This window comes from Lepus europaeus, chromosome 17, assembly GCF_033115175.1.
Source record: "Lepus europaeus isolate LE1 chromosome 17, mLepTim1.pri, whole genome shotgun sequence".
NCBI classification, from domain to species: domain Eukaryota; kingdom Metazoa; phylum Chordata; class Mammalia; order Lagomorpha; family Leporidae; genus Lepus; species Lepus europaeus.
The window spans coordinates 68,341,791-68,362,440 of NC_084843.1; the positions used below are offsets into that span (position 1 = coordinate 68,341,791).

The following is a 20,650-nucleotide window of genomic DNA, read 5'->3' on the forward strand; positions in this document are numbered from 1 at the left end:
GCGCCAAGGGCAGCAGCACACACACGGGAGTCACAGGAGAGGAAGGAGAAAGCAGGTGCGCCTGGGGAAACAAGGCTGGGCACCTGGTGACGTGATGAAAGGCATTAGGCATCCAGGAGCTCAATGACTTAAGCAGGAGAAGCTCAAAGGATCCCCCACCCACCCACCCGGGGAGGACGCATTATAACCGAGCTGCCAGAGACAAAGGCGGCATCCTGAGAGTAGCAGGAGCAGCAGCCTGTCACGCAGAAGGGATCTGTGGGAAGGGGAACAGCCGATCCCTGGTCGGAGGTCAGAGGCTGGCAGGGCCGCTCTTGCAAAGGCATGGCAGCAGCACTCCCGCGCCTACCGGACGCCCTCCAGAAATGAAGAAATCCTGGATCAACGAAAACCGAGAGGAGCCTTGCTGGTGGACCTGCCTTCCGAGAACTGCCCAAGAGAGACCTTCAAGCTGAGGTGCAAAGATACTGAACATAACTCAAATCCACATGAAGAAATAACATGGGGAAGGGCCTGCGCTGTGGCCTAGCAGGTAAAGCCGCTGTCTGCAGTGCCAGCATCCCACATGGGCGCTGGTTCGAGCCCGGCTGCTCCACTTCCGATCCAGCCCCCTGCTAACGCACCTGGGAAAGCAGTAGAAGATGGCCCAAGTGCTTGGGCCCCTGCACCCACTTGGGAGGCCTGGAAGAATCTGCTGGCTCCTGGCTTTGGGCTGGTACAGCCTTGGCCATTGCACCCATTTGAGGAGTGAACCAGCGGACAGAACATTCTCTCTCTCCTCCACCTCCTTCTCTCTCTCTAACTCTGCCTTTCAAATAAATAAAAAACAAATCTTTAAAAATAAAGGTAAAATGTTTAAAAAGCAGTCAGCAAACGAAGAGCAGAAGGAAGCATTTTAACCCAAGAGAGAGCATCTATGGAGGGGTCAGGAAAGGTAAAACGGCACAGCTGACCTGCAGGATGGCCGGGTGGCTCCGCCCTTCCACAAGTTCACACAGTGCTACCATCTGCCACAGCAGTGTCATTCCTCGGGGTCAGCCCCAACAGGAACAGAAGCGTGTCTGCACAAAGGTGTAGGTGACTATGCACAGCAGCGTTATTTGTGAGGGCCCCAAATGCAAGAACTCCAAGGCCCATGAACTGAAGAATGAATGACTAAGACGTGGACCCACACAATGGAGCACTGGTCACAACAAGGAGTGGGGTGCTGGGACACGCTGCAGCCTGGAGGAACCTTAACGACGTGCTTAGTGAAAAAAGCCAGGCGCCAGGAGCCACGCATTTTACAATGATGTATCTAAAACAGTGCCGAGTAGTGCAGGGTCAGAAAGCGGAGTGATTTCCGGGGGTGGGGTGGGGTGGGGTGGTGGTGGGGGGTGGTGGTGGTGGTGGAAGTGACGGTGTAATAGGCACAGGGTTTCTTTTGAGGGAGACAAAAAAATCTTCTGGAATTGGTGGTGACAATTGCACAACATTGTGAAGGTCCTGGAAGCCACTGGATTTGTACAAAATGGTGAATTTCACCTCAATAGGACATTTTATGGGCACACAGATCCCTGAGGAGTCTCAGTACAATGCAGGTTCTGATTGCAGAGGTCTCTGTGGGGCCCAAGGGTCTCCACTGCTGACAGAGGGCCAGGTGATGTGTGGCAGCTCACCCGCAACAAGCTGAGCAGCAAGACCACCCAAGGGCCGCAGGTGCCGGACTCTGCCCCGTCTCTCCCCACCAGTCAGGAGGGCGGACGCACCGATGGACAGGGACTCGCGGGTCTGAGCCCGGGGCATGGCTGCAGAAGGTGGGAAGCGGCTGCGGTTACAGGGGTCACTCTGGCAGCACACGCTGGGGGACCAAAGGAGCAGCTTTCTACCGCACAGAAAGCTGGGGATGGAAGGGCGCACGCATCGCCTCGGGCTGCCGACTCCTCCGCCTCTCGGGCTCAGGAGAGATCTGAAAGACAGGGGGCAGCCCTGGAGTGAGCAAGCTGTGGTGCCCAGCCGCCTGCCCCTCCCCTTCCCAGTCCCCGGGGCACACACTGCTGGGGCAGGTGGCGACCCCCCTCCTGACCAGTGCGGATGGCAGCAGGGACGGAGCAGGAGGGGTCCTCAGGTGAAGGGAGCCATAGGAACTGTGGGGCAGGAGAACAGCCCGTGAGAGAGGCAGCCCGTCTTCCAGAAGCCCTGGCCTGGCGCCGGGCTGCAGCACCCCTGTATGGGGGAGGGCGCCCCTCACCTCTCCCCCTGCCTGTCTGGGCCACCCCGGTGGGGGTGAGGCAGTCATCCCAGCCCCACATGCCAGAGGCCCAGAGTCCATGGTCTCTGCTCCCTGAACAGCTCACCGCCTGCGAGGAGGTCAGGGGCCGGACCGAGGGGGGCCAGGGGCAGGTTCCAGGCCAGCTCCTCCAGCAGGCCCAGCAGGCCTTTCACTTCCGCCTCCAGGTGCTCCACCGTCTTCTCCACCGTCTAGAGTGCGAGGGGCAGGGGGAAAAGTCAAAGACAAGGGCAGCGCCAAGCTCACTGGGTCCAGCGGGATGTGGTGGGGAGGGGACTAGGTGCTGCGGGACTGGGCCCCATTCAGGGTGTGACCCTGCCTCAGTTTCCCCAGATGACAGCATCTCAGGGATTTGCTGTCCTGGCTTTGGCCCTCAGTGGTTTCTTCAGCCAAGGGTGAAGCCATGGGAAAGAGCTTTCTCCCTTTGGGCCTTGGCAGCCTCAAGCCCACATTCCCTTTACTGCCCTGCCCCCTGGTGGCAATTCTGCCAAACAACAGGTAGGAGATTTTATTTTTTTAAAATTCAGGATTCTTAGGGTTTTTTGGTTTGTTTGTTTTGTGCCAGTCTGCTAAGGCCTGCAGACCTCTTCCCAGACCAGTGCTTTTGGGGCACCTGGTGCAGTGGTTAAGATTCCACTTGGGATGCCCAAATTCCATATCGGAACGCCTGGGTTAGATTCCTGGTTCCATTTCTGATTATAGCTTTTTGCTAACATGCAGGAAGGTAGCAGGTGATGGTTCAAGTACTTGAGTCCCTGCCACCAAAGTGGGAGACTCAGCCTGACTTTTGGGCTCCTGGCTTTGGTCTGGCCCAATCTGGGCTGTTGTGAGCCTTTGGGGAGTGAATGGATGTGGTTAGAAGACCTATCTCGCTTTTTGTCTTTCTCTGCCTTTTAAATAAATAAAATATTTTAAAACCACCTTAAATGCAAAAATAAAATACATACAATTACCAGGTGCACCAGGTGGATCAAAATATTATTCAAGTATTAAAGACTAGAGTTTTGATATCATGTATTGTTAACTTACTAAATACCACGGTTCAGCACAGGACCTCACAAGGACAGTCATTCTGATATACTGAGGAATACAAGTGACAGAGCTATTCATAACTACAGTGGGATGAGGTTATCTGTGATTTCTACTGATGACAAAGTCAGGAATGATACTGCTAATAAGCTGGGGTTTGCGGTCTATACTTTAAAAAAAAAAAATAGGAATACTAAAACTAAATGAAAGATTTGTGCCAGTAAAGATAGAAGTTTTTCCCCATCCAAGTTTACGTACTCAAGTTCCAAACCCCGGCTGTGTAACCGGCACAATGACTGAATTTCCACCTTCCCACCCAGTCACCCTGGAAGGGTGACCAAAGCCACTGGGAAGCCAGGGGTGGAGAAGGCAGGCCAGCCCCACAGCCCCAGCATGCCCAGAGTTCCTGACATTGCATAGCAAGGTTGCACCTGCGCCCCAGCAAACCACCAGCCTGGCAGACAGTCCTGAGGCTGCCCCCACCCCCGGGGTCACCCGTGTTACCTCCTCCATGATGTCTAAGCGGCCGTGGAGAGCCACGAGCTGGTCACAGCTCCCAGCTGAGTCTCCTCGCGGTGTGCTGAAAGGCTCAGCAGCTGGGGGAAGACAAGGCTTGTCACTGCGGGTCCTAGGACTCCGGCACAACACTGGGTCTCACAGAGGGCAGCAGAGAAATGCCCGGGTGTGGGTCAGTGCCCACATTTCAGCCACCCCCATCACTCACTGGTCTCCACGGCAAGGACACGTAGGGACTCGGGAGCCTGCCTGAACCAGGTGAAAAGGGAGGAGAGGTTCCAGCCCGGGAGACCAGCCAAGCCAGAGGCATGACCCAGCGTGGCTCACTGGGCAGCCCTCCCCAGGGTGGGGGCTGGCTGGAATGTCCAGGGTGGGTGGGAGAGGGGACTGGCAATGGGAATCCTGCAGATGAATCCACCAGGGTAGAGCTCGATCCCAAGGTCTTAGAAAACTAATTGTGATGTTTGTTTGGAATTGATTTAACACCAGGGTTATTTTGAAGTTTTAAATCCACAGCTCGAAAGACAGGTCTTTGAAGGCTGGGGCTGCTGCAGCAGTCGCGTAAGAAGTGATGTGTGCAGGCGGGGGCGGGAGGAGGAGACAGGAAGAGTGGCGCTATTACAGCAGCTGATTGACATCCGGGACAGCCTGTCCTAGCGGACATTTGCTGTGTGTTGACCATGCACCACACGGGAGTGCAAGCGAAGGTGCTGATCCGGTCAGCCTATCCCCAACTTATACACAAGGAAACGGAAGCCCAGAAGAGGGAAACAATATGAAGAAAATCACACTGCTGGGGCGGGCGCTGTGGCACAGCAGGTTAAGCCACCACCTGCAACACCAACATCCTATATGGGTGCCAGTTCAAGTCCTGTCTGCTCTACTTCTGATCCAGCTCCCTACTAATGCACCTGGGAAAGCAGCAGAAGATAGACCAAGTCCTTGGGGCCCTGCACCTACCTGAGAGACCCAGATGGAGTTCCAGGCTCCTGGCTTCTATCTCATATAGCCCTGGCTGTTGTGGCCACTGGGGAGTACACCAGTAGATGGAAGATCTATTCCTCTGTCTCTTCCCCTCTCTCTCTGTGACTTTCCTTGCAAATAAATAGAACAAAATCTTTTTTTTTTTGGACAGGCAGAGTGGATAGTGAGAGAGAGAGAGACAGAGAGAAAGGTCTTCCTTTTTGCCGTTGGTTCACCCTCCAATGGCCGCTATGGCCAGCGCATCTCGCTGATCCGAAGCCAAGAGCCAGGTGCTTCTCCTGGTCTCCCACGCGGGTGCAGGGCCCAAGGACTTGGGCCATCCTCCACTGCCTTCCCGGGCCATAGCAGAGAGCTGGCCTGGAAGAGGGGCAACCGGGAGAGAATCCAGCGCCCCAACCGGGACTAGAACCCGGTGTGCTGGCGCCGCAAGGAAGAGGATTAGCCTGTTAAGCCCCGGCACCGGCCAAATTTTTTTTTTTTTTTTTTTTTTTAATCACACTGCTAGGAAGCAGAAGCTCTGGGATGCATTCAACCTGCTTAAGTCTTCATTGTTTTTCTCTTAAGATTTATTTATTTGAAAGGCAGAAAAAGAGACAGAGAGAGAGAGAGAGAGAGAGAATCTTTCATCTGCTGGTTCGCTCCCCGAATGGCTGCAACAGTCAGGTCTGGGCCAGGCCAAAGACAGGAATTCCACTGTGGTCTCTAACATGGGTGCAGGGGCCCAAGTCCATGGCCATCCTCCACTGCTTTCCCAGGTGCACTGCCAGGGAGCTGGATCAGAAGCAGAGCAGCTGGGACTCGAGTGCCGGAGCTGCAAGCAGCAGCCTAACCTGCTGCAACACCTCTGCCCCTCAGCTCTTGATTCATTGTGTTTCTCCTCAATATCGGTTTTGTTTGTTTAAGATATTATTTATTCATTTATTTTGAGAGGTAGAGTTACAGACAGAGAGAGAGAGACAGAGAGAAAAGTCTTCCATTCGCTGGTTCACCCTCCAAATGGCTGCAACGGCCGAAGCTGCGCCGTTCAGAAGCCAGGAGCCAGGAGCTTCTTCCGGGTCTCCCAAGCAGGTGCAGGGGCCCAAGCACTTGGGCCATCTTCTACTGTTTTCCCAGGCCATCAGCAGAGCTAGATAAGAAAAGCAGCTGGGACTTGAACTGGCACCTATATGGGATGTGGGCGCCACAGGCAGAGGCTTAGCCTACCTCGAAGCCAGCCCAGTGTGTTTTGTTTGTTTTTCTTCTGGTGCCATCAATCCTAACTCCTGAAAACTTAGCCTTAGCGGTCTGGCTCTGAGCTCAGGTTTCAGAGTTGGTGGCTCTGAGATGCCTGCAGGTCATCAGCATTGCCCAGGAATGTCACTGGAGGAAAGGCTGTGGAAGCCGTGGGGTTGTCTTCACTAGGGTTCTTGTCTTCATGCAAGAAAGAATTCAGGCATGAGACAGAGCGGAGTGATAAGGCTTTATTGGGGAGAGGGCATCCATCAGGACAGAAGGACAGGGAGAGAGAACACCCAGGCATTTGGACTGGGGAGAGCGAGGTTACTTGGTTGAGTGGAGAGCATACACAGGTAGGAAGTCAGAAATTGAGCCTGTGTGTTTAAGAGAAGGGCCTGAAGACCAGCACCCACTGCGGAGGCTCCAGAAGCCCAGCATCTTGTACTTCACAGTCCTGCCCAGACCCTGATCACCTCCCAGGTGGTCCTAGCCCCTCCCCCAAGGAGAGCTCCCAGGAGAATTCTCCCTCCTCAGGACCAAAGGGGTTACCTGACCTGATAACATGGGGCAGTAAAACCGTCACAGACTCCCTAGGAGAAGCCCCTCTGCTCCACTCCCATCCTTTGTCCTGGAGGAGAGGGGGAGGCAGGTTAACAGACTCCCTCAAAAACCTAGGGAGTCCAACAGGACTGCGCACTCAGCCCTCTGCCTCTCAGCTGAGCCCGCCTGGCCGGCCCAGGTGTACTCTCTCCACTCAACCATGTCACCTCGCTCTCCCCCAGTCCTAGCTACTGGGCGCTCTCTCTCTCTCTGTCCTTTTTTTTTCTTCTTTTTTTTTATTATTTAATAAATGTGAATTTACAAAGTGCAGCTCTCTGTCCCTTCCGTTCTGACGGATGCCCTCTCCCCAATAAAGCCTTATCACTCCACTCTCTGTCTCATGTCTCACTGCATAAAGACAAGAACCCCACGGCTTCCACGGCCTTCCCTCCGGTAACATTCTGATCCAGCTCCCTCTTCAAACACCTGGGAAAGCAGCAGAAGATGGTCCAAGAGCTTCGGCCCCTGCATCCGCTAGGGAGCTCCAGATGGAGTGAACCCGCATATGCCCCGCCCCCTTCAGTTAAACAAATCTGGACTGACTGAGAGTGATAAAGCCAGGAGCCAGCATGGCCTTGGGGCAGCAGGGAGGACTTGACAAGATAAGGACAGGGAAAGGGAGCCCCAGGAGAGCCTTGCAGTGGGGGAGGGGGGAGGGTGTGCTTAGGTGACAGGAGGATGAGAAGGGAGAGGGAGGTCAGCAGGTGACCATGTGGCTCCTGGAGAACTGGCCCCTGAAGCTTCGTTTGTGAGGATCACAGGGTCTGGAGAAGTGTTTATCGTTGTCTTTCTGTTTTCTTAAACTTTGGGGAAACACAACCAGACCCAGTGACAGGAAGAAGACAGGGAATGCATTCCCTGGAAGGAGGCCATGGACTCCCCCAGGGCAGGCGGGGCAGCCTGGGGAGGGAATGTGGCAGACAGGCCAGCGTTGGTCTGCAGGGCCAGAGAGCTGAGTGTGCTCCCCAGGGCCTCTGCTCCCTCTGCCAATCACAGAGAATCACCTGCTGAACCCCGCCCCCTACCAAGAGCTTGTGTTTCCAGGAATTCTGTAAGCGGGTTGTTGAAAGGCGGTCATGATGAGAATATTTACTTATATCATGGAAATCTACAAGTGCTTCTTAATTTGTTTTTTGTGTTCTTGAGAGGCCGTCCACTGAGTAGGGGACTTGAATAGCAGAGGGTTTCCCCCAGGGGATGTGGAGGAGGGAGGCATAGTAAGAAGACCATGCAGGATGAGCCAGCATCTGTTAGGAATACACCTGCCCCAAGCGGGGCTCCACAGATGGGGTGCAGAGCAGCAAGAACAAAGGTGGACGGAGCCGGAAGCTGGGATTCTGCAGGATGAGCCTGGTGCAGCCAGGAGCCAAGGACGTTCGACGTGACCAGCCAGGGGTCAAGGGAGAGAGCTCTGGAGCACAGCCTGGATAAGGGAGGGAATGAGGGCCAACGAGCTGGGATACATGGAAGGGCCAAGGCACTGGAGGGTCGCAGGCTATGGGAACGACAGAGGGAATGAGTTTCACACGCTGCCGGAATCAAGGCTCTGGCCATGGCCATGGGCATCGGAAGCAGGGTGCAGTAGGAGTTATTGGAATCAAGCTCTCCAGATGTTAGGTAAGAAGTCAGATATGAGCTTATGTGTGTGTGACAAAGGCCTAAAGAGAAGATGACCATGTCCAGCATATGCATCTGCATCTCAAAGTCATCCTGATAATGTTTCAGGGGCAGCCCAGTGTTAGCATCCTGCCCTGCCCCCTTCTACCTGATAACCTGCGGGTGGCGGGTGGGGGGGGGAGTGGTACTGCCCCTTCTGCTTGTCAACCCTCCACAATCTTCCAGATGCTGCCCACTATCTGCATTTCAAATATACCCTGCTCCCATCCTGATTCTCCAGGGGGTCTTGGTGGCCCTTCCTCTAAGGGGGGGGGGGGGGGTGTTGCCAGCCAGACTTCCCCCTGTCTGATAAACTCCTATCTGAGTTTTCTCCCTGGAGTTTTTCTATTTACATCCCAAAATCCTTTGTTCCAAGAGGAGCAGAGGTGGGAAAGCAAGACCCATCTCCTTAAAAACCCCCTGCCTCAACCAGACTGGGCGCTCAGCCCTCTGCCTCTCTGCTGAGCCGCCCGCCGGCCTGCCCAGGTGTACTCTCTCCACTCAACCATGTAACCCCGCTCTCCCCCAGTCCAAGCGACTGGGCACTCTCAGGTCCTGTCTGGAGAGGTGCCCATCTGTTCTTACGGATGTCCCTTCCCTAATAAACCTTGCTATTTTACCTCCCACTACTCTCTGTCTCACGCCTGAATTCTTTCTTGTGTGAAGACAAGAACCCTGCCATTCACCGGTAACACAGATGCAGGTTTTTTTAAAACTTACTTATCTATTTGAAAGGCAGAGTTACAGAGAGAGATGAAGAGGCAGAGAATGAGAGAGAACTCCTATCTGCTGGTTTATTCCCCAAATGACCACAATGGCCAGGGCTGGGCCAGGCTGAAGCTGGGAGCTTGGTACTCCATCTGTGTTTCCCATGGAGGTGGTGGGGGTCCAAGCACTCGGGCCATCCTCCGCCACCTTCCCAGGTGCATTAGCAGGGGAGCTGGATTGGAAGCCAAGCAACTGAGACTGGAGCAAGTGCCCGATGGGATGCTGGCGTTGCAGGTGGTGGCTTAACCCAATGCACCACAACGCTAAACCCTGGGGCAAAATTATTTTTTATTTTATTTTTTAAAGAGTTGTATTTATTTGAGAAGTAGAGTTACAGACAGAGGGAGGGAGAGACAGAGAGAGGGAGAGACAGAGAGAGGGAGAGACAGTGAGAGAGAGATTCCCTCAGCTGGTACACTCCTCCAATGGCCGCAATGGCCAGAACTAGGCCAGGCCAAAGCCAGGAGCCAGAAGCTTCTTCTGGGTTTCCCACATGGGTGCAAGGACCCAAGCACTTGGGTCATCTTCTGCTGCCTTCAGTGGTGACTGTTAAGCCTAGTGGTTATGGTGCCAGTGTCCCACTATGGAGTGCTTGGTTTTGATAACCGACTCTGTTCGCAATTCCAGCTTCCTGTTTCTTAATTTTTAAAAAAATCATTTATTTATTTATTTATTTTTGACAGGCAGAGTGGACCGTGAGAGAGAGAGAGAGAGACAGAGAGAAAGAGAGAAAGGTCTTCCTTTGCTGTTGGTTCACTCCCCAATGGCCGCTGTGGCCGGCGCACTGCGCTGATCCGAAGGCAGGAGCCAGGTACTTATCCTGGTCTCCCATGGGGTGCAGGGCCCAAGCACTTGGGCCGTCCTCCACTGCACTCCTGGGCCACAGCAGAGAGCTGGCCTGGAAGAGGGGCAACCGGGTCAGAATCCGGCGCCCCGACCTGGACTAGAACCCGGTGTGCCGGCGCCGCAAGGCGGAGGATTAGCCTGTTGAGCCGCAGCACCGGCCTCTAGCTTCCTGTTAATGCAGACCCTGGGCAGGGGGCGGTGGCAGTAATAGCTTCAGTCACTGGATTCCTGCCACCCATGTGGGCCACCAGGGTTTTGTCCCTGCCCTCAGCCACCATCTGTTTGTCTGCTTCTCAAATAAATAAAAATTTAAAAAGATAAAAGCCTCTTCGAAAGACACTGGTATGGTGGGCCTGGCATTTGGTGCAATGGTTGGGACACTTCTTAGGACAGCACCATCCCAGATGACATTGGTGCTAGGCTTCAAGTCCTGGCTCCACCCTCAGTTCCAGGCTCCTGCTGATGCGGACACTGGGAGGCAAAAGACGATGGCTCAAGCAGTTGGGTCCCTGATACCCATGTGGGAGACCCGGACAGGATTCCTGGCTCCCAGCTTTGGCTCAGCCTCGTCCTGGCTGCTGTGGGCATTTGGGGAGTGACCAGCAGGTGAGAGATCTTGCCCAAAATTAATAAACACAAATTTCTAAAAAGAGAGAGAAGCCCGGTCAAAAGACGACAGACAGTATTATTGTGGAATTTGGGGAGGGAAGAGTCCGTAATAATGGCACTTCGGTTATTTTGTTAAAGTGAGTCTTTTAGAGACCCATATGAAATATTTATGGATGAAATGCTATGATGTCTTTGATTTACTTGGAGATAATGCAGGCCTGGGATGGGGCTGGGAGAGAGGCGTGGGTGGGTGTAAAAGGTCAACGAGATTGGCCAAGAAGTTGTCTGTTGTTGAAGCTGTGTGATGAGAGCATGGGGAGGGTGGTCCGACCATTCTGTTTTTGCGTACACGAGGGTACGTCACAAAGTTCGTGGAAAATGAAAGTAAAAGATAAATTTATTTGCGTGCAAAAATGTTGAATTCTGCAGTTTTTTTTTTTAACAAATACACATTTTCCATGACCTTTTCGAAGGCTCCTTCTATGGTCTGGAATGTTCCATTATAAAAGCCAGTTGTCTAATGGGTTTGTTGGCAAAAAGCACACACAATCGTGGGCTGAGTGCACCCACATAAAATGCTCAGAACTAGGGGGGAGGAGGGGGTGTGAGAGACCCCACTGGGGCAGGTCTGGAGGTGGCCGTGGTGAAGAGAAGCCACACTGTGACTCAGTTGTCTCATTTGGAGCTGGGGTGCGCAGCCTGTAGGGGAGACTTCCAGGGAGCAGGAAGAGCTGTTCTCACCCGCAGGGTGGGCAGCTGGGGGGAGGAGGGGCCTCCTTGGTGTGAGGCCGGGTATGTACACACCTCTGCAGCCGTGCCCAAGAGCCTCTCACTCATTTGTTCCCTGGAGCCACACCTGTCCACCCAAGCCCCCGCCGCCCTCCCGCTCATACCCTGTCCCCGGCTTAGCAACCCTGCCGGTCAAGTGGGGATCAGCTGGCTTTGGCAGTCTCCCACAACATGAATTCATTCCTCTCCTTCGGCTGAAAACACCCTGTGCTCTGTGTGTCTGCGATGAGCTCTAACTTGGCCGCCAAACTCCTCCAGGGAAAAGGCCGGGCCGAGGCACAGCCAAACCCCTCACATCTGGACAGAAGTGCAGGCTGAGCACCCAGGTGCAGCTGCCGATGAGCTCAGCCAGGCCCCAGGAGGTCATCTCAGAGAGAAGGCTTGGAATGGGCCCTAACAAGCCAGCCTGCCAGCAGTCCCTCCTCCAGGGGCCTCCCCTTCCCCAGGGGGCCTCCTCCAGCACTGGCTGGGAGGCATTACGACAGCCTCTCCCTGTGGGCTGGGAGCAGCTGGCCTCTCCTCTCTCAGCCTCTGCTGTCTCAGCATGGGGGTGGCCGTGCGATGCCCCCTCCCAGCTGTAGCTCCCCCAGGAGCCTGCTGAGAAGCCTCAGGGAGGAGCTCCCAGGACAGAGATGGAGAAAGGAAAGGAGAGGTTGCTTCTTGGACCAGAAATTCCAGCAAGACCGTAACTGGGGGCCTTCCACGTGCACACGTGTGCACACACACACACACACGAGGCTGTCAGGAAACAAGAGGAGTGGGAGCAGAGGGAGGATTACTAGGACGGACCCTGAGCAGCCAAGCCCGAGGCTCCCCAGCCTCCCCTGACTCCCCCGGACCTCCTTGGTGCTGGGTTGTTTCTGCCCTGGCTCCAGCTCAGGGCCTGATGTGCGCCCTGGACAGTGGCCATGGGTGGAGGAGCAGCGCTGAGCGCTGGTGAGGGAAGACTGCAGGGTGGAGCCCAGGGGTGGGGGGTGAGGGAGGCGCCGGGCTGGCTGCCCCAGTTTGAGACATGGCCCTGGGCTCTGTCCTCTGTGGCTCGCCTCCTGCTTCCAGGTCTTAGGGGGAGATCTTTTGTGTCTGGGACCCGGCCAGTAAGAACGTGTCTGCAACGTAAAAGATTTCTGTGTGCTGGGTGCGACTCTGAAAGGTGCCGGGAGGCCTCGGTGTCACCAGTCATGCCCTGTGCTGGCCAGCAGCTCTGGCCACCTGGGGCCACCTGGGGCCTACTTCCCGTTGACCGCATTTGATGTCATAGGATAATAGTGCTCACCGCATCCACTGTCTGCATAAACATTTGTGATTCAATCCAAACCATCAGTGTCTTTTTGAAGCGTTTTCAAATGACTGCAGGACGATCTCACAATCTACAGACAGCTGTCCTGGCTGAAACTGGAGAAGGAGGCTTGAGCCTCCCACGAGCGAGCTGGGGCACGGAGGAGCATGTGTGTTGCGTTTTCTGGGGGAGGAAGGGGTCCCTCCCTTGTGTCACTTTCCAGACCCAGCTAGGAGCCTTGAAGACTGCTCTGAGCGCTTATGGATGTCACTCCAGCACAGTGAGTGTCTGCTGTGCCCATGTTTCACTCAGGGCACGAGAAAGCTGCCCTGATGAAGAGCCTGCCTGTTACCTGCATTAATCTCCCATCCGTCAGTGCAGACAGATCAGCTGGTGGGCAGGGCTGCTGAGGCAGTTTGCTCTCTGAACCTACAGGAAACCTAGGGTACTTAGTGAGGGAGTGAGAGAGCGAGAGAGCAAGCTGGTTTACCCTTGGCCAGCGATGGTCAGGGCTGGACCAGGCTGAAACCAGGAGCCAGGAGCTCAATCGAGGCCTCTCACATGGATGGCAGGGACCCAATTACTTGGGCCGTCCCCTGCTGCCTCCCAGGGTGTGCATTTGAGGAAGCTGGAATCGGGAACAGAACCCAGGCCCTCTGATATGGCACACAGGCATATGAACAGCTAGGCCAGAAACATTGATCTTAATCCACAGGAGTTACAATGTAGTAAAACACTTCAAGAACCACAGGATTGGCTGGCGCCACGGCTCCCTAGGCTAATCCTCTGCCTGCGGCGCCGACACACCAGGTTCTAGTCCCACTTCGGGCACCGGGTTCTGTCCCAGTAGCTCCTCTTCCAAGCCAGCTCTCTGCTGTGGCCCGGGAGGGCAGTGGAGGATGGCCCAAGCACTTGGGCGCTGCACCTGCATGGGAGACTGGGAGGAAGCACCTGGTTCCTGGCTGCGGATCGGCGCAGCGCGTCGGCCGTAGCGGCCCTTTGGGGGCTGAACCAGTAGAGGGAAGACCTTTCTCTCTCTCATTGTCCAATTCTGCCTGTCAAAACAAACAAACAAACAAAAAAAGCAGGATACTGCCTCTGTGTGTGTGTGTGTGTGTGTATGGATTTTGGTGGGTATCTATATATATATATATACATATAGACACATATAGATATCCACCAAAGTGTCTTTGAGTAGGTTACTCCTCACTTTACCCATTTTTGTAAGAAATACCACGATCCTCACCATGGGCCACTGCATCATCCTCTTTCACCCAAAGCAAAAGCAGAATCCTGATTTTGGTCTCTGGGGACCTGGATGGTGCTGGACCCTGACAGCTTCCCCAGTGGAACCTGAGACACTCATGGGAATGGCTACACTAGTTAAAAGATCTAGGATCTCAGGATTTAAGATCCCTCTGTTAGCAAACTAGGAGCTCAGTTAAAGCTTTACCTTCAAAAAAGGTCTCAAGAAACACACAATCCATTTTACTTCACTTAATATGTAAGGAGCATGTACAAATCAATAAGAAAAAAATCTCAATGCACAAAAGAAGAAAACTAAGACAATTAGTGAGAATTAATAGAAATGACCAATATGCCTTTGATTAAAATAATTTAACACCAGAGCCAGCACTGTGGTGTAGCAGGTGCCGGCATCCCATATAGGCGCTGGTTCGAGTCCTGACGGCTCCACTTAACCATCCAGCTCTTTGCTGTGGCCTGGGAAAGCAGCAGAAGATGGCCCAAGTCCTTGGGCCCCTGCACCCACATGGGAGACCCAGAAGAAGCTCCTGGCTTTGGATCAGTTCAGCCCTGGCTGTTGTGGTCATTTGGGGAGTGAACCGGCGAATGGAAGACCTCTCTCTGTAAGTCTTTCAAATAAAATAATTCTTAGAAGAAGAAGAAGGGGCTGGCGCCGCAGCTCAATAGGCTAATCCTCCGCCTGCGTGCAGCGCCGGCACACCGGGTTCTAGTCCCGGTCAGAGTGCCGGATTCTGTCCCAGTTGCTCCTCTTCCAGTCCAGCTCTCTGCTGGGGCCTGGGAAGGCAGTGGAGGATGGCCCAAGTGCTTGGGCCCTGCACCCCATGGGAGACCAGGAGAAGCACCTGGCTTCTGGTTTTGGATCAGCGCAGTGCGCCGGTTGCAGCAGCCATTGTGGGGTGAACCAATGGAAAAAGGAAGACCTTTCTCTCTGTCTCTCTCTCTCACTGTCCACTCTGCCTGTCAAAAAAATAATAATAAAAATAAAATAAAAAATAAACTGCTAAAAAAAAAAAAGAAGGGGAAGAGAAGAAGAAGAAGAAAAGTGGAGCAGCTACAACTCATAGTGGCTTCTAGTTTGGGATGCTGGCATTGTAAGTGGCTGCTTAACCCTCTGCACCACAGTGCCAGCCCCTGGAGTTTTCTGTGAGAATACTTTAGAGTCTTTATTATTTTTATGTGTATCTCTTTGATTGTTACCGGAGTTAAACTTTTTTAAAGCTTTATTTATTTACTTATTTATTTATTTGAAAGAGTTGCACAGAGAGAGAAGGAGAGGCAGAGAGAGAGAGAGAGAGAGAAAGAGAGAGAGAGAGAGAGAGCAGACAGCTGGATTGGAAGTGGAGCATCTGGGATTTGAACTGGCACCCATATGGGATGCTGGCACCACGGGCTGGGGCTTTAACCTGCTGTGCCACAGTGCTGGCCCCTAGCTGCTCCACTTCTAATCTAGCTACCTGTTTATACACCTGAGAAGGCAGTGAAGAACCTGCCTGGATCAAGGCGCGGCTATTTTAGACTAGGCCTCCATCTTGTAACTGGGGCCTGACCGGGCCCTGAACCCTAAGCTAAAAGCTCCTAAAAAAAGAGAAATAAACTCCTCTTGTGATAAGCTCCCCTAGCAACAGCCAATCAGCAGATAGCAGGGAAATACCTAAAGTTCCAGGTGTCTTTTCAGGCAGTTAAGGTGACTGATTATATCCCGAGACCCTGCAGCTTGGCAGGTACACCCTAGCGGCTCGGACCCTAGACTTTAGCCAATCATTTTAAAGAGCATCAACCCCAAAAGCCATCCAACCACCTTTACTAGGTCCATTCCCACCACTGGATGCACTAATAAATTTAAGAGAGGTTCTTTGAATTTCCCACGGAATGAGCTGATTTGCTGAATGGTGCCATAATGTATAGAACGTCTCTGAAAACCCTATATAAACCCCACAAAGGAAACGGGAGGGGTCCTCGTCAGAAAATCGCTGGGACAGTTGGAGGCCTGGACCTTAGCCCAGGCTAGAACAATAAATCTCTTTGCTTTTGCATCACCAAGTCTCTGGTTGGGTTAACTAAGTCCAATCTGAGACCGGTCTGACAGCAGGAAAGGATGGTCCAAGTCCTTGGGCCCTGGGCACCTACGTAGGAGACTCTGAAGGAGCTCCAGGCTCTTGACTTCAGCCTGGCTCAGCCCCAGCTGCCGTTGTGGCCATTTGGGGAGTGAACTAGCATATGGAAGATCTTTCTGTCCGCTTCTCTGTCTCTCCTTTTCTGTTGCTCTGCCTTTCCAAAGAATGAATGAATGAATAAACAACAAACAAATGAAAACTCTTTTTGGATTAGTCCCAGCTTCTAGATTTAGCTATCAGTTAGAAAATACAAGGGGCAGAGAAACACTTAAATGACCACATGGGGTTGCAATTAGCCAAGTCTATGTGGAGAAATTTACAGGACAAGCTTGGCTTCTTCAACAAATGAATTTTAAGGAAAAAGAATGGAGAACTTACTTATTTAAACAGACTTAACAGACTTCTTACCAAACGCAAACCTTATTTGAACCAAACAAATAAAATGCTAAAATATATAGCACAACCAGAATGCTTTTGAATATTGATTAAGTATTTGATGATCCTAAGGAATTATCGTCCATTTTTGGAGTGATAATGGTACTGCAGGTATGTTCATTACAAGAGTACTGATCTTTCAGAAATACACAAAGACATATTTATAGATGAAAATATGTGTGCCTGGAATTTCCTTTATAATATCCGAGGGAAATGAGACAGAGTAGAGATTATACAAGTTGGGAGGCCCTTACCTAAATGCTTGGGGTTGGAATTACTTAGGCATTCACAGTTTGGAACATTGCACCTACTTAATGAGACAGCTTGGGGAGGGGACTCAAATCTAAGTTCCTTTGGGTTTCATACACACCTTATACACATAGCCCAAAAATAATTTTATATATTTTTAATAATTTTGTACATGAGACAAAGTTTCACGGTGTGGCATTTTCCACTTGTGGTATCTTGTTGGCACTTAAAAAATCTATAGATTTTGGGGGCTGGTATTGTGGCATAACAGGTTTAGCTGCCACCTATGATGCCAGCATCCCATATCAGCATCAGTTCAAGTCTCAACTGCTCCACTTCCAATCCAGCTCCTTGCTATTGGCCTGAGAAAGCGGCGGAAGATGGCCCAACTGCCCTGCACCCACAAGGGAGATCTGGAAGAAGCTGCTGGCTCCTGGCTTTGGCCTGACCCAGCCCTGGCCATTGTGGCCATTTGAGGAATGAACCTGCAGATGGAAGATCGCTCTCCTTGCCTTTCCCTCCCTCTCTCTGTAACTTTGACTTTCAAATAAGTAAATAAATCTTTTTTAAAATTACAGATTTTGGGAGGATTTCAGATTTTCAGATTAGAAAAGCTCAACCTGTTGGTGAAATAAGATTGACCATGAATTGTACTTGCTGAAACAGGGCTGGCAGATACATTATACTGTTCTATTTTTTGTAGTACATTTTAAAAAAATTTATTTATTTTTTGAGAGGTAGAGATACAGACAGACAGAGACAGAGAGAAAGGTCTTCCATCCACTGGTTCACTCCCCAAATGGCCACAATGGCTGGAGCCGAGACCATTCAAAGCCAGCAGCCAGGAGCTTCCTCTGGGTTTCCCATGCAGGTGCAGGGGCCCAAGCACTTGGGCCATCTTCTATTGCTTTCCCAGGTGCATTAGCAAAGCGCTGGATTAGAAGAGAGGCAGCCAGGACAAGAATAGGCTCCCATATGGGACGCAGGCACCCCAGGCAGAAGCTTACCTTACTGCACGATAGCATCAGCCCTGTGCAGTATATTTTTTGAATCAAAAATTTTTTATAGGGGCCAGCGCCGTGGTGCAGTAGTTAATCCTCTGCCTGCATCCCATATGGGTGCCGGTTCTAGTCCCACCTGCCCCTCTTCTGATCCAGCTCAATGCTATGGCCTAGGAAAGCAGAAGAAGATGACCCAAGTGCTTAGGCCCCTGCACCCACGTGGGAGATTGGGAGGAAGCACCTGGCTCCTGGCTTCAGATCAGCACAGCTCTGGCTGTTGCGGCCATCTGGGGTGTGAACCAATGGAAGGAAGACCTTTCTCGCTGTCTCTCCCTCTCACTGTCTATAACTCTACCTCTCAAATAAATAAATAAATAAATAAAATCTTTTAGAAAATTTTATAAGCAAAAGTTAAGAAAAAATGGATATTGTCTTCAACCTGAAGGTTATACACAAAATGTGTGAAAAGAGGAGTGGGCGATGTGGTCCAGTGGTTAAGCCACTGCTTGGAATGCCTGCCTCCCGTATCGAAGTGCAAGTTTGGTTACTCCACTTCTGGTCCAGCTCCCTGCTGATGAACTTCGGAAGCAACAGATGAGGGTTCAAGCACTTTATTCCTGCCACCCATGTGGGAGTCCTGGATGAAGTTCCAAGTTTATAGCTTCAACCCAGCCCAGTCCGGATTCTTGTGGGCATTTGGGGAGTGAACAAGCTGGCGAAAGATCTCCCACCCCCCATGTTGCTCTGCCTTTCTAATAAATAAATCTTTAAAAAGTGAACTGTTATTCATGCATTTATACTTTCGTCTTTATTTTTTCTTAATCTGTAGCTTCTAAACATACATAATCAGAAGAAAAAACTTAATATTTGTAAGGAAATTCACATTAAAGTGTATATATGAATTGCGGTTACAGGGGCCGCAGAAATTCAGCCAGTCACGGCCAGCTGGGGGAAGCACAGGCTCTGCTCGGTGCCCTCAGCTCTGGGAGTGTGAGGCCGGGCAGAGGAGCTGGGCCAAGGAGGATTTGTACCCAGGGCCTGGGCAGGCACTTGTCGCAGCCTTGTGATGAAATGGCTGATTCTCCTGAACAGGTGCAGAAACGGAGGCTCAGAGAGAGACTGGGGTTGTCCAAGAGAGCCAGCGTCCTGTGTGTGGATGCCTGCTCTTGGCCGGGCACATCCCAGGGTCAGCCAGCAGGTGTGTGTCACTCCTCCCCGATGAGCCCTGCCTAAGGCCCAGGGCCTTTCCTGGAGTGCCCGCCTACACAGGTCATGGGGCCCCAACAGGGACCCAGGAGGCTTCTGTCGCAGCACAGGGCCCAGGGAGGGGACGGAAGGGCTGGGTGTTTGGTGAGGGCTCTGAGCCTTCCCTCCCCCGGGCACTCGGATGAGCATGGGAAGGGGAATAAAGCAGACAATGCAAAGTTTGGAACTCAGCCCCCGGGGGTGGGGGGGGTGGGTGGGGGGAGGTGCTCATCCCCTGCTCCTCCACTCAAGGCAGCTCAGCCTTCAGGAAAGCTCTCCGGCAAGGCAAGCTGGATCCTGGGGGCCTGCGTGATGGGTTAAGGCGCTGTCTGTGACGCCAGCCCCCCATATCAGGACACTGAGTTGAATACTGGCTGCTCCACTTCCAAACAAGCTCCCTGCTAGCCTGGGAAAGCAGTGGACCATTGGCCCAAGTGCTTGGGTCCCTGGCACCCACATGGGAGACCCCAATGGAGTTCCCGGCTCCCGAATGGCCTGGCCCAGCTCTGCCTGTTGCAGGCATCTGGGTAGTGAACCAGTGGATGGAAGATGTCCTTCTTTTTTCAAATAAATAAATACGACTTTTAAAGAAACAAACCTGGAATCTGACTTTGTCCCCACATGGCGGGGGCCGCCTGCCTGGCTCCAGGATGGCCGGATGGCCGTGTGGGGCCCTGCCTGGGTCACTGGCCTTGGAGCTCAGCCTCCAGTGCATCGCCCTGGAAAACCAGGCCTGCTCCCAGCTGGCCTCAGGGCTGCCCACCCTACAAACTTGACCTTTCACCCCATCCTGTCTCCTTTCACCAGCAGTTCCACACCGCCCCCCCCCCCCAGCTTTTCTCAACTTTCTCAATAGGTTTTCTGAAAACATAGGTCTCTGACTCTCTTGCTCTCCAACTGCTCTTACCCTTTGCCATTTCAATCCTTGTTTCTTGCTCTGTTGCTCTCAACTCCTTTTGCTTTCTGCCCTAACTGGTATCTGTGTTTCTCCAAAACCTCTTTCTAATCCCTTATTTCCCCTCTCCCCTCTCCCCTGTCTCTGTCTGTGCCTCTGTTCCCTGCCGGTTCTGTCACTCCCTCCCTGCCTGGCATCTCTCTCACTCGCTCATCCCAAGCTTGCCCTCGGCGGGCCTCCCGGGCTCCCAGTCCCCTGCCCGCATGGCGGGCCCAAGGCCCCTACTCACCGGCCAGAGCGCCCGCGGCGCGGAGCAGGGCGAGCCCGGCCAGCGCGCACAGCAGGGGCCGCATGATGCCGGCGGGACCGAGCGCTACGCACGTCTGCCCGCGACCGCCCTCCTCCGCGGGATCGCGCCGGGCCAGCCCGGGAGGAAATGCTCCCAGCCCGAGCCAAAATTCCTGGGCGGCTCCGGGCTTTCTGGCTCGAGTGAACCCGCCCCCTCCCGAGTCCCTCCGCACCCCGGGAGCAGCGCGGAGCCCAGAGACCCCCGCGGGCGGAGGGGCGGTCGTGCGGGACTGGGAGCGCTCCCAGGCAGCGGCTGCACTGCCTGGGCCCCGGGCGCGGGGCGCGGGGCGCAAGGGGAGGCTGGGCGGCAGCTCGGGGTTCAGGCAGTCGCTGTGAGCTCCTTGCACAGACGGGTAGACAAGTCCCGCTGTCACCCACAGCTGTGGCACAGGCGCCAGCCCCCCCCCCCCCCCCCCCAGCTCCAGGGTGCGAAGAAGCTTTTCTCCACGGAGGAACAAGAAAGGGCTCCGACGGCCCAGACAGCGTCTGTGGGGACGCAGGCTTGCTGTTGGGTCTTCTGTAAAGTCATTCTTCTGGGAA

At 53.2% G+C, this 20,650-nt stretch overlaps 1 protein-coding gene across 1 annotated transcript; it reads right to left on the reverse strand.

The window, feature by feature from the left end:
* Nucleotides 1–410: 410 nt before the first annotated feature.
* Nucleotides 411–20,132, reverse strand: PLAC9 (placenta associated 9). The gene is made up of 4 exons (XM_062215133.1): nt 20,052–20,132; nt 3,803–3,894; nt 2,337–2,460; nt 411–1,948 (listed from the first exon to the last, which is right to left on the reverse strand). Exons 1-4 carry the CDS (start codon nt 20,113–20,115, stop codon nt 1,938–1,940), a joined length of 291 nt encoding a protein of 96 aa, XP_062071117.1. The 5' UTR covers nt 20,116–20,132; the 3' UTR covers nt 411–1,937.
* Between the last annotated feature and the right edge of the window lie 518 nt (nt 20,133–20,650).

What these genes read in the sequence shown, in the direction of transcription:
- PLAC9 (XM_062215133.1), bottom strand. Translation starts at nt 20,115, where the DNA reads ATGCGGCCCCTGCTGTGCGCGCTGGCCGGGCTCGCCCTGCTCCGCGCC. An exon ending in CGCCGCGGGCGCTCTGGCCG is followed by an intron (nt 3,895 to 20,051) that starts GTGAGTAGGGGC and finishes GTCTTCCCCCAG; the next exon opens with CTGCTGAGCCTTTCAGCACA. An exon ending in GCTTAGACATCATGGAGGAG is followed by an intron (nt 2,461 to 3,802) that starts GTAACACGGGTG and finishes CTCGCACTCTAG; the next exon opens with ACGGTGGAGAAGACGGTGGA.